The sequence below is a fragment of the Cucumis melo genome, chromosome 4 (genome assembly GCF_025177605.1).
Source record: "Cucumis melo cultivar AY chromosome 4, USDA_Cmelo_AY_1.0, whole genome shotgun sequence".
NCBI lineage: Eukaryota > Viridiplantae > Streptophyta > Magnoliopsida > Cucurbitales > Cucurbitaceae > Cucumis > Cucumis melo.
In genome coordinates this window covers 16,858,347-16,870,662 of record NC_066860.1, presented here as the reverse complement: position 1 = coordinate 16,870,662, position 12,316 = coordinate 16,858,347, and the positions used below count along the sequence as shown (strand labels likewise).

Here is a 12,316-nt window from a genome sequence, read left to right as displayed (position 1 = left end):
TAGTACGTCAGTTTTCTTATTCCAAGCTACAAATTTGTTAATTGCACAAGCCCGATCGTATGAAACTCACGTCTTATACTACGTGCATGTTTGAATTGATTTTCGAAGTATAAAAAAAAGTGTATAAATTTTAAAAAAAGTGTTTATAAACACCGAGAAAGATAATCGAAAAACACCCTACTAGCTACTACTACATGTTACAAGCTACACAAACAAAACTGACCCGTATAACCTAATCTTCTATACAATCCAAACACATGCTATATTCAATTCCAAATTATGAGCTTAACATCTCCTATAAGGTGTGGTATCTCTATTCCATGCAATGTTGGTACAGATAGAAATTGGAGAAATCATCAAAATATATAACATGGTATAAGTGGGAACTGGGAAGTGATTACTGAGTTTTATAGAATAATTACAGAACTCACACAAAGAGCAAGGAACAGTAACCAAAAATGTCAACTAAACATGCCTATTTGCACAAGACTTTGCGACTTGGAAAGAAAGGTGGACGATGTGCAGAGAGCATGCAGAACCAATAGCCACGAAAATTGATTTCTGACCAGTTGTAAAGACATCAATGGATTAATCTGTTTTGAAGTATTAGCGCAGTACCATGGTTTAGCTCAACGACAATCAGGAGTTTTCTTCATCACCTAACGTCCTTGGTTGATCACCTGGTGGAAAAAATGTTGGGAGTTCATGTTAGAAAAGGGTTAAAATGAATGTGTGAGAATTACTACTGTTGGAAACAAATGATCTCACACTCAGAGAGTAAAAGATCATATTGGTAAGAAACCGTGTTTTCAATAAGAAAAAATTGAAAGAAAACACAAGGAGCATACCACCACCACCACCACACCACCCCCCCCCCCCCCAAAAAAAAAAAAAAAAAAAAAGAAAAAAGAACAAAACGGTTAGTAACCGACACCTATAAGGAAGGGTTATATCTAGGCACCTCTCAAACATCCTCACCCAATTTCAGCCTCTCTAAAAATCCAACTTCTTATGCCTACTACTGCCAATGGAATAGAAACATAACAGCAGACAATCTTTAGTTTAATATTTAATTTTCTACTAACAAGCATGAACTCAGCCGGTGGTAGTCACAAGTCAACAGGCTGATGTGGTGCCTATCCACCTACTAGAAGCTTACCCAGTAGAATACGAAGGGGATTGTATGTCTTATAAATAAACTTACTATTTGATTCCTCTGAAATCAATTGCAAGGATGAATCAGTTGAGAAGCCAAGTTTTTGCATGATTTCATCCAATCGTTTCACATTGTTCAGGTAAAGGTAACCAATCTATAAAAAAGTATAAACAATAAGTTTCAGACATTTGTTTGATGAAATGTCAATATAATTTCAAATGAGCAAGAAGTTAAAGGAGGCTGACTAAGGTTTCTAGCGAAGATGCTCGATTATAAACTGCAGCACCAGCACGTTTTTTGGTTCGTGTTTTAGAGGAGGAACCAACATTTTTTCCCCATCGAAGGATGTCCCTACATTAGATCCAACAAATCAGGATTCAGGAGAAAGTTCATGGGTGCAGCATGCACATGAACGAGGATTAAAGGGGCAGTTAAATTCTCCACTTCTTACTGACAACCGAGTTCCATGCATTAAAATTGGTAATGAAGACTAGATATGAAAATGCTTAAATGCTTAAACTGACCTCTCTGCCCCTGTTAAAAAATTATCATTTAGAAGTTTCTGCAGTAGAACATCCTGAAATACAAAAAAATTGATCTCAGTATAGACGTCTTCTACTTTGTATCAGGAAGAGGAAATACAATGTGGTTGTACAGTTGAGATCCATATAATGTAAAGATGGCTCCATTGTTAACAAATTAGAAAAAGACAGAACAGAACATTCCCAGTTCCTGTTTTCTGGATGGAGGGTTGGGGAGACTCATGAGGAGTTGGAAAGTTATGGACATTAGTCAACCTAACCTTACAACTTACATAACAACCACATACTGAGTGGGAGCTGAAAGTGAAATACCATTACTTTCAGTGTCCGCTAGGCCTCCTATTAAGCAAGTGTATAAGAGAAGGGGCAAAAAAGGTTTTACACCCCCAACAAGGGGATAGTTGGCCGTGGTCCCGAGCGCTAATGTGGCAAGAGAATGTTGGTATTTATATTGTTGTTTTGTGCTAGGGTTAGTTATCTTGGTTTATGTGTGCTGTGTCGAACAATAGTTCACTTTGAAAAGAACAACCCTCTTATTTGGCTGGGTGTTATTTGTGACTAGTAATCTTGTGCTGTGAATCTAGTTTTCTATTACCCTATTCTTGTGTTTCTAATTGGTTATTTCTTCAGATGATTTCAATCCTTGCAAGTGGTATCAGAGTCGCGAAACTCTAAGGAGGTGGAGCAAGAGGACACAAAAGCAAACTGAGAAGAGGCTCAATGCGACGGAAGTGAACATTGGAGCCATTAAGCAAGAGATACAGAGGATACCGGCCTTAGAAAAAACAGTGAAGAAAATGCACAACATGTTCGCTGAGACGTATGGCGACCGGCAGCAACCACAAGCATCCTCGAAAATAACGGGAGTGAGTACCAAAAAGAGGAACGTGCAAACGGAGGATGAAGTTGATGAAACGGAGGAGACTGGGGCGGGGGAATCTTCCCAACTCAAGGAATCGGCGACGGGGCAAAACTGGATCAAATTCAAAAAGTTGGAGATATCAGTGTTCAATGGGAATGGCCTGGATGGATGGATGGTTCTACAGGGTGGAACACTACTTCCAACTGCATTTTTTGAACGACAAAGAGAAGTTGAAGATTTCAATTGTGAACCTGAGGAAAAGGTTTAAATTGGTTTTGATAGGCGGAAAATCAGAAGAGGTTTAGGTCGTGGGAGGAGTTAAAATAGAGAATCTATACCTGTTTTCATCTGTGACAATAGAGAACTCCTTGTGCTTGATTTTTGGCAACTAAACAAGAGGGAACAGTGACAAATTATTTGCAATGATTTGAAGAACTATCGGCAACCTTACTGGACATAGCAGATGATGTTTTAGTGAATATGTTTACAAATGGTTTAGATCCGATGATACAGACAGAGGTTTTCTCAATGAGAGCAATGGGCCAGGAAGATATAATGGACGGAAATTGAAACAGCTCGGACGACCCAAGGTCCATATGGGAAGGACTGGAAACTGGCCCAAAAGCCAACAGTAAAAAACGCAGAGGGTTTGGTCATGCATACTGCCACCTAAGCAGAAAATATTCCACACCCTTGTACCAACCACGGAACGACCGGAGGAACAAATAAGCAGGAACAATCTTTTTGGAGGTGGACGGACTCGAAATTGCAAGCAAGGAGGGACAAGGGTTTATTATGCAACAGGTGTGACAAACCGTTTAGTAAAGGTCACCATTGCAAGAACAAAGAGTTGCGCCTCTATGTAGTGGCATATGACCTTGAAGATACGGAGATGGAACACGAAGCCATGGAGGCACGGATGATGAAAGTTAGTCCCGTGGTTGAGTTGTCGCTAAACTCAGTTATTGGATTGACAAAACCCGACATGTTCAAAATCAAGGGGATGCTAGAGGATCAAGAGATTGTCATCATGATAGATTGTCGGGCAACTCACAACTTTATATCCTTACGACTTTTGGAAATCCTCAACCTGCCAATGACGGAAACAACACATTATGGAGTCATCATGGGCTCGGAGAAGGCAGTTTAGGCGAAGAGAATGCGTAAAAGGGTCATTGTGGACTACTGGTAATGATGATCGTGAAGAACTTCCACTAGAACTCGACAACCTCGACATGGATTTTGGGAATGCAATGGTTAAGAAAATAGGTATCGATGACTATCGATTGGAAGGATCTAACTCCAAGGTGATATTAAGAGGTGACCCTTCTTTATCTTGAATGGAGGTTTCTTTGAAGATGTTGACCAAGACATGGCAATCAAAGGATCAGGACTTCTTGATTGATTTTCGTGCTATGGGGACCAAAGGAAGACAAAGAGTTGGTGGTAACTGAGATGGTTGAGGAGTTACAGCAAGAGCTGGAGCAGTTGCAAAAATAGTATGAAGATATTTTCACTATGCCTGACGGTTTGCCCCCAATGCAACTTGTTAACCATAGGATCCAATTGAAAGAAGAGACATACCCAATTTTAATGTGACATCCTATTGGTATCCCCATGCCCAGAAAAACGAGATTGAGAAGCTTGCCAATGATATGCTAGCTCCATGTGTTGTTTGTCCCAACATTAACCCTTTTTCAAACTCGATGATTCTAGTGAAGAAGGATGGGAGTAGGTGTTTTCGCGTAAACTATAGAGCTTTGAAGAGGACCACGACTCCCAACAAGTTTCCAATACTGATAATCGACGAGCTACTTGATGAGTTGAATAGGGCCAGTGTTCTAAAAAATTAACCTTAAGTCCGAATATCTCAAATCCAAGTCCGTGGTGAAGATGTGAGGAAGACGACTTTTTGCACACATGAGGGCCATTATGAGTTCCTTGTTATGCCTTTTGGCCTAACCAACGCCCCAAACATTTCAATCTTTGATGAATCAGATTTTTCGTCCATATTTAAATTTATATTGATGTTTTTTTTATGACATCCTTGTATACAGTGCTGATGTAAGAACTAATGTGGAGCACTTAGCACGTGTCTTTCAACTCTTGCTAAAGCATAGCTTATATGCCAACAAAAAGAAGAGCCAATTTACGAAAGATGAGATTGAATATCTGAGGCACTGGTTTTTTCGGCAAAGGTTGTTGAAGTAGATTAAGAAACAATCATAGCAATGATTGAATGGTTAATATAAAGGTAATTAGTTAGGTGGTAGTTAGATGGTTATAAATAGGAAGTTGGGGAGTGAAGAGAGGGCAAGAGATTTCTGTTAGAATTGTTTAGGCCTTTGTAACTTCTCGAGAGAGAGAAGTACATTGGAGAGTTGAGAGAAGGATTGAGATTTCCTCAATCCTTTACTGTAATTGTTTCTGAATTCAATAATGTGAAGGAAATCGTAAAGGAAATCAGTGTTCCATCAAATACCTGATAACATAAAGGAGTTGAGAAGATTTATGGGCTTAACCAGGTACTACTGTCGGTTTGTAGCAAGCTACGACTCTATTGCTGCCCCTCTCACACGGTTGACAAAGAAGAGTGGATTCAGGCGATATAAGGAGGTTACCACAACTTTTGAGACATTAAAGAAGGCAATGGTAACGCTACCAGTCCTAGCCCTCCTTGATTTCAACATCCCTTTCAAAATCGAGATTGATACTTTAGGCGTTGGGCTGGAAGCAATGCCATTGCAAAACAAAAAGCCCATCGTGTACTTTGGCCAAAAATTATCGACAGTAGCTAGGCAAAAATCTATGTATGAAAGGGAACTCATGGCCATTGTTTTGTAGGTAGAAAAATGGTGACACTATTTGTTGGGGCATCATTACTCACGGTCTAACGAATCAGAAGGCCCTCTGCCACATTCTGGAACAGAGGGAAGTGCCACCAAGGGAGTGAAAGTGGGTCACTAAATTGATGGGATACAAGTTTAAAATCTTCTATAGGGCAGGACTGAAAAACAAGGTTGTTGATGCTCTCTCGGGCATATTCGACAAAGCATAGTTGAAGGTAATCATGATTCTGTTCGCTTGATGTAAGTGCAATAGAGAAAGAAGTTCAAGCCGACTCCAAATTGAAAGGCATCTTTGATCGAGAGATTCTAGATCCTAATAGTGTTCCACGATATACAGTTAGACATGGGAGGTGTTGTACATGGGTCAGTTAGTTATTCCCAAAACTTCCAATTTGATTCCCACTGTCCTTCGTACGTTTCATTATTCAGTTATAGGAGGCCACATGCGACATCTTCACACTTATAAGTGAATTGCAGCAAAGTTGTATTGGGGAGGAATGGAGATGGATACAAAAAAATGTGGAAAATTGATGCCTGCCAAAGAAATAAAGTCCAAGCTCTGTCTCGAGTTGTGTTGCTACAACCCTTACCCATCCCCAACCACATTTGGGAGGATATTTTGATGGGTTCGTAGAGGGTCTCCCATGTAAAAAGGGTATGACACTATGCTGGTGATGGTTGATCGCTTAAGTAAGTATGCACATTTTTTGGTGCAGGGTCATCCCTTCTCGACTAAAACGGTAATGGCAGTGTTTGTAAAAGAGGTGGTGAAACATTATGGATATCCCCGGTCCATCGCTTTAGACCATGATCGCATTTTTTTGAGTCACTTTTGGAAGGATAAGAATCTATTTAGAATGTAGGGCACCCAACTGAAACAAAGCACAACATACCACCCACAAACCGACGGCCAAACAGAGGTAGTGAACAAGTGTTTGGAGCTTTATCTGTGTTCTTTCTGTAGTGAGAAACCAAAAACATGGGGCAAGAAGCTGGCATGGGCAGAATAATAGTACAATACGACTTATCACGCCTCAATCAACACCTCTTCCCTATGTCGTCGTGTTTGGACAGCCGCCTCCTCCTCCCATTATTTCGTATCGAGTCTATGGACAGTCCCATACCTCAACCAATAACTCAGTGGAACACCAGTTATAGAACCGGGATTAGATACTTACTAATCTGAATGAGCATTTGAGACGTGCAAAGAACAAATGAAGAAATTTGTCGATGTGCATCGTTGGGACGTAGTCTTTGACATTGGGGCAGGTTTACTTGAAGACCAATTCGTGCCATAGGAGGGGCTAAGGAAAGAGAGAATACTCACGGCAGAAATCTTTGGCTAAGAAGTGTTGTGAGAAATTGTCTCCAAAATTCTTCGAACCATACGAGGTTATGGGTTTAGTAGGAGAGGTGGCTTATTTGCTGGACTTACATGCAACAGCGAAGATTCATCCAGTGTTTCATGAGTCCCGGTTGAAGAAAGTTGGTAGAGACAAGCATATGGTCCAAACAGACGTATTGATGATGAACGGCCAGATGGAGTGGGTGTTGAAGCCAAGCAAGGTCAATCAGATGCGTTGGAAATGGAATGAAGTGAAAAGATGTTGGGAATGTCTGGTTACTTAGAAGAATCAGCCAGAACATAAAGGACATGGGAAGCTTATGCTGTCTGTACAACCCAATTTCCATATTTTCACCTTGAGGACCAGGTGACTCTTTTCCATAGGGATATTGTTAGGCATCCTATTAAGCAAGTGTACAAGAGAAGGGGCAAAAAGTCTTTTACACCTCCGACAAAGGGGTAGTTGGCTGTGGTCCCGAGGGCTGATATGGCAAGAGAATGTTGGTATTTATATTGTTGTTCTGTGTTAGGGTTAGTTATCTTGGTTTATGTGTTTTGTGTAGAACAATAGTTCACTGTGGAGAGAACAACCCTCTTTTTTGGCTGGTTGTTACTTTTGACTAGTAATCTTGTCCTGTAAATCTAGTTTGCTATTCCCCAATTCTTGTGTTTTTGGTTGATTATCTCTTCAGGTGATTTCAATCCTTGCGATGTCTTTTTGCATGCCAATCAGAGACTCCATAAAAAATCGATAGTTTATCAGGATAGATGATTAGAGAACAATATTTATAAAGATGGAACTTGTACATTGTTAGGAAATGATTTATTTCATTTCAAGCATTAACTTGAGCAAGACTTGACATACTTGTGCTTCACAACGTACAACAGCCATAACACGGTCATTGTATTCTTCGATACTCAACGGAGGGAACAGAAAGTGCCGGCGAGCATATAGCTGCATATTTCAGAAACAGTCAGGGTAAACCATAAATGAAAACCAAACTTCAATTCTACATCGTTCTAGGCATGAAATTGCAATCAATTTCTATAACGCTTCCAAAATCTGGACATCAGAAACAATCATAAAATTGAAAAAGAACATCAATACTGAAAAGTTAGAGTTACAAATGCACCTCATAGATGCAGTCGCCAATATATGCTAATGAAGCTGCATTGAACACAGACCGCGGCTTCTGTACCTTTGGTGGATCTGGCAACCACTGATCATATCCCAAATAGAGACCATCTGGCTCCTCCAATTTGCAGCCTAAAATTAACAAATCTCACATTCCATTATCTCAAAGTTTGGAAGTTGGAAGAATAACAATGAGAACCTTTTAACTATAATCTTCTAAATTCGGTTCCATTGTGCCTTGTCTTCCACTACTACTCTTAACAAACCAACATCAATTAGCTTCCAAAAGTCTTCAGTGTGTAATATAACATAACTGTTGGGAAAAAAAATCAAGCTAAGTTATGCCAGATTGAACTTTTCTAGTCCCAAACCAACAAGCCCTTTCACCTTCCATTTCTCTCGGTTGCATTGCATCTACTTTTACATGACACCCGACAATTCCACCATCAGACAGAAATCTAGTTCAGTTACAATTTCCCAACCCCATAATGCATAAAACACGATAGAAACCCGATTTGAACAAGAACTCCCAACACTTCTATCAACCAAACAGAAGAAACTTAGAAATTTCCAGCAGAAAATCGAAAACCATCGTGAATTTACCTTCAATTGAGCTGCGATTGCGACGGTTAAGGAGGTCGGAGACAATTTGGTCGGTTCGAATGGTCGTTGCGGTTAAGGTTGCATTTCCGGTGGATTGTGAGGTTGGCGAAGGAGAAAGAGAATTGGGTTTCTTGTTGGGGTTTCTTGGGGCATTGGGATTGTATGAAAGCCTCTGTTGAGTGTCCCATGAAGCAACGATGGACGTCGAAGTCGCCGATAAAGTTACCATTTTTTTTCTACTTGATAATCGGAGTTTGGGTTTCAGAGAGGTTTAAGCACTGCTGCTGTTAAATGGGCCTAATGGGCTCAATTGCTTGCAATGTGGGTCATTGGTTAAAGGCCCACCACACTTTATGGCTGGGGCCGAATCCATGATTCTTGTTTGTTAAGGTCGTCCAATCATTTCTCACATAAAGTCATATTTTAATGGAAAATTGTGCACAAGTTTTAAATTAAATAATAATAATTTATTTATTTTAATTGATTTAATTAAGTATGAGAATTGTTATGAATAACATGATACAATGAAAATATGTACAAATATAGCAAAAAAAAAAAAAAAAAAAAAATCGCTCTAACTCCAGATCGGATGGTAGGGAGGTTCTTCCAAAGGTCCCCATTCGAAGGATTCGTCCTATTGGGAGTTGCAGTTGAAGTTTCAGCCTAAGCCTCCCATAATGAATTAGACTAGAAGTAAGGTCGACCTCTTTCTTGTCTTTAATAGACAGAAGTAGACAAAGGTAGAAAGAGTGACATAGGCTTAGGTTGACAAGGCTAAAAGATCATGAGAAAAGAGGTTAAAAAAATCTAATGTTTCTCCTCCTACGTCACCTCTCCTTCTTAGTCGAGCTACTCCGCACCTATGAAGTCGCTTCTCAAACCTTTGTTCATTGATTTTGAATCTTGGACTCCTTTTAGTCGAGCCTTCAAACGGTTTAGACCCGTAAGAAAGCAGCAAGAAATATGAAAAATCAGTCTTTCACATTCTTTTATTAGGTCAAGGCTAGTTAGTAAAGTTTAAAGAAATTCACTCGATTTTAAACTTGGTGCAACCCAAAGGCTCTCTGTTGAATGAGACAGAAGCAAGACCAGACTTCCTGAGAGAATGAGAAGTTATTTCATAAGGTTAGTCTTTCTTAGAGAATTTCTATAAAGATGGGGTAGATAAAGAAGGACCTTGAAACCTTTTTTTATAGTTGAAAAACCTTCTTATCTTACGAGAGTTCAATCCTTCTAATAAAGGGTAAGCACTTGTGCATAGAATAGACTCTAACTTATAGGAAAGGATTTTGCTAAGAGAAGCGGGAGTAAGAAGACATAAGATTAGGGATAACTTAGCAGTTGAGAGCCTGCACCGGGTGAGTTGAAGACCTAGCCAATTTGCTGACCACAGGGATAAGAAAAACTTTGACCCTACTTCCTTTCCTCTTCAAGGCATAATCTTAAGAATGCTCGTTGAATTGGAAGGAATAAGTTCGGCAACGAATCACGAAATCTTGGCGATCGTCTCTATCTAATGAATGGGAGTCCGCTTTGAAATCGTTTGCCTTGCACCCACCCCCCAAGTATATGCTTCAACAGGAATTAAACAAGGATAGATTGATACAATAGAAACCTTTGGTAAAATGCCCACCCGTAACCCAATAGATAAAGTACATTACATAGTCCGTTTTAGGGATTGGTGAGTTACCCATTCAGCGACTTTGGCACTAGACGTTCCAAAAATGGGGTACTATTGGGTCGGGGATAAATGATCACTATGAGTCAGACTAAATAGAATTTATCAATCCTTTTTTCTATTGTTAAGGTGGAGAATTGAATCAAGAATTCTCTTTCTTTACCACCAATTGAATCACTATTCGAGACCCAAGATTGAATTTTCTCATCAATCCAATCACTGTTCACATTCTTTCTTATCAATGAATATATCTCTTTGCTTGTATGACTTAGATGTCTCGTATTTCTTGAAAAAGTGATTCGATTAATGAGATTTAGTATGATACTTATGAAGGAATGGAATTCCCAAAGTTGAAGCATATGAACGCCGTGCAAGTGAAATTCAATTTGTAAATTCAATAAATTCAAAGAAGAAAACAAAAAGCCTAAGCATGCTTCTATGGAGGAAAATGTGTAAAGAAACTAACCTTTGTAGAACCTTAAAGAACTTTTCTTCCAAGCTTTCAAGAGCACCACGAAGTCTTCCTCATTATTCTCCAGGTAAAGAATCAAAGAGAGTTATGGGCTTCTGTAATTTTGGTGAGAGAAATTTGAGAGAATTGACTATCTTTTGGAACGCAGAGAGATCGATTAATTAAAAAAAAAGTCTTTTTAATGAATCTTCCTCTTTCTTTTTAAGAAAAAAATCTTAACCATTGATATGGAGGAAGAAGTTATCAAAATAACTTTCTCCCTCTTTCTCACGTAGAAAAAAGGATTGATTAAATAAAATTAATAAAATTGATGTAAATTTAATCTATATTATATCTCATATAATATAAACTTTATATTATATCATATATAATATAACCACTGGTTTAGATCTCTCATGTGATCTATAGTTCTAATATGAATCAAATCCATATTAATTTTAACCTATAGTTTATTTATGAATCTTATTCATATTATTATTATTATTATTTGAATCATATCCCAATATTAACTTCTCTCATAAAAACTTTATATTATAATGTATCAAAAACATTATATTAATTGTATCATATACAACTTATTCCTTATAATCAATTTGAACAATTCAAATTAAACCAAGATAAATTTGATTTTCATTTATCCTTATTGAGCTAACAAGGGAACCTTATGGACCTACAAATTGAAGCTCCAATGAAATGAAATTAATGAATTAAACTCTTTAATTAAATTAATCTCTATTAATTAACTATTAGTCATTCCACTAAAGACTAATAGTTGCACTTTTTTTACTGTAGATATATGTTTGTATCCATTAGATATAACCAATCAATAGTGCAATGATCCTTCATAAATTGCTCGTAAGTACAACTAGGCAAAAATTACCATTTTGCCTCTGTAATTACATATAACTCCTTACGTATCATTGATTCCTTTAATGAACAATAATTATAGTTCTACTATAACTGAACTCCTCTCAGGCCAAGAGAGAGTGTGGCGCCACATTGTTCAAGCCCTAGAATCAACCATTAAGTGAGAAATTTCTCTACTTACTCTATCTATAGAGAAGGAGTGAATTCCTTCTTGTGTAGCTGTGTTCTCAGCTCCCCAATCAAACGAACCCCCAAAATGGTAGGCATATTGAGTCGGCTACATAGGCCACTCTCACCCATGCAAATCAAAGGACCGCCTTCGTAGGCAGGAGTTCACAACTCACTCAAAATTCAGGTCAAGTCACCTATGGTCATCTTGGTGAAATGTAATCTCAACTAGTAACGGTGTTAATAAGAGAGACTATTCATTTCATGGTCCGGTCTTATACAAACTCTTTGTATAGAATATCTTGCTCTAATGTCTCGACATGAATGATTAGGATCAAATCATTTGCAGCACTTTAGAACAATTGTAACAACTACAAAGTAGGTCGTATTCATAGTGTCACCAAGATAAGGTTGGAAGGTATCCAACCTTATTCATTTACTATAGACCATTTAGGTTATCACTTAAACATGATCCACTTGTATGTCTCCACATACATGTTTATGTTACAGAAGATAACCTTGTATGTTAGTTTATTGGTTTTGTGGGTTAATGCAACTAAATGTCAAATAAAATAAAACACTTTATTTTATTAGATAAATAAAAGTTTGTATAATATACAATTACAAACTACAAAACCA

General features: G+C 38.3%; 1 protein-coding gene across 1 annotated transcript; it reads right to left on the bottom strand.

Moving 5' to 3' along the window:
- Nucleotides 1-344: 344 nt before the first annotated feature.
- Nucleotides 345-8,746, bottom strand: LOC103490018 (uncharacterized). Its single transcript, XM_008449383.2, has 7 exons — nt 8,493-8,746; nt 7,888-8,021; nt 7,620-7,709; nt 1,681-1,733; nt 1,402-1,507; nt 1,205-1,310; nt 345-680 (listed from the first exon to the last, which is right to left on the bottom strand). The coding sequence occupies exons 1-7, from the start codon at nt 8,719-8,721 to the stop codon at nt 640-642; spliced, it is 759 nt and encodes a 252-aa protein (XP_008447605.2). The 5' UTR covers nt 8,722-8,746; the 3' UTR covers nt 345-639.
- Between the last annotated feature and the right edge of the window lie 3,570 nt (nt 8,747-12,316).

Excerpts from the sequence above, each read along its gene's own strand:
- LOC103490018 (XM_008449383.2), bottom strand. The coding sequence starts at position 8,721 with ATGGTAACTTTATCGGCGACTTCGACGTCCATCGTTGCTTCATGGGAC. Across the intron at positions 7,710-7,887 it reads TTGGCGACTGCATCTATGAG|CTATATGCTCGCCGGCACTT; the intron begins GTGCATTTGTAA and ends TGAAATATGCAG. Across the intron at positions 1,311-1,401 it reads CATCTTCGCTAGAAACCTTA|ATTGGTTACCTTTACCTGAA; the intron begins GTCAGCCTCCTT and ends ACTTTTTTATAG.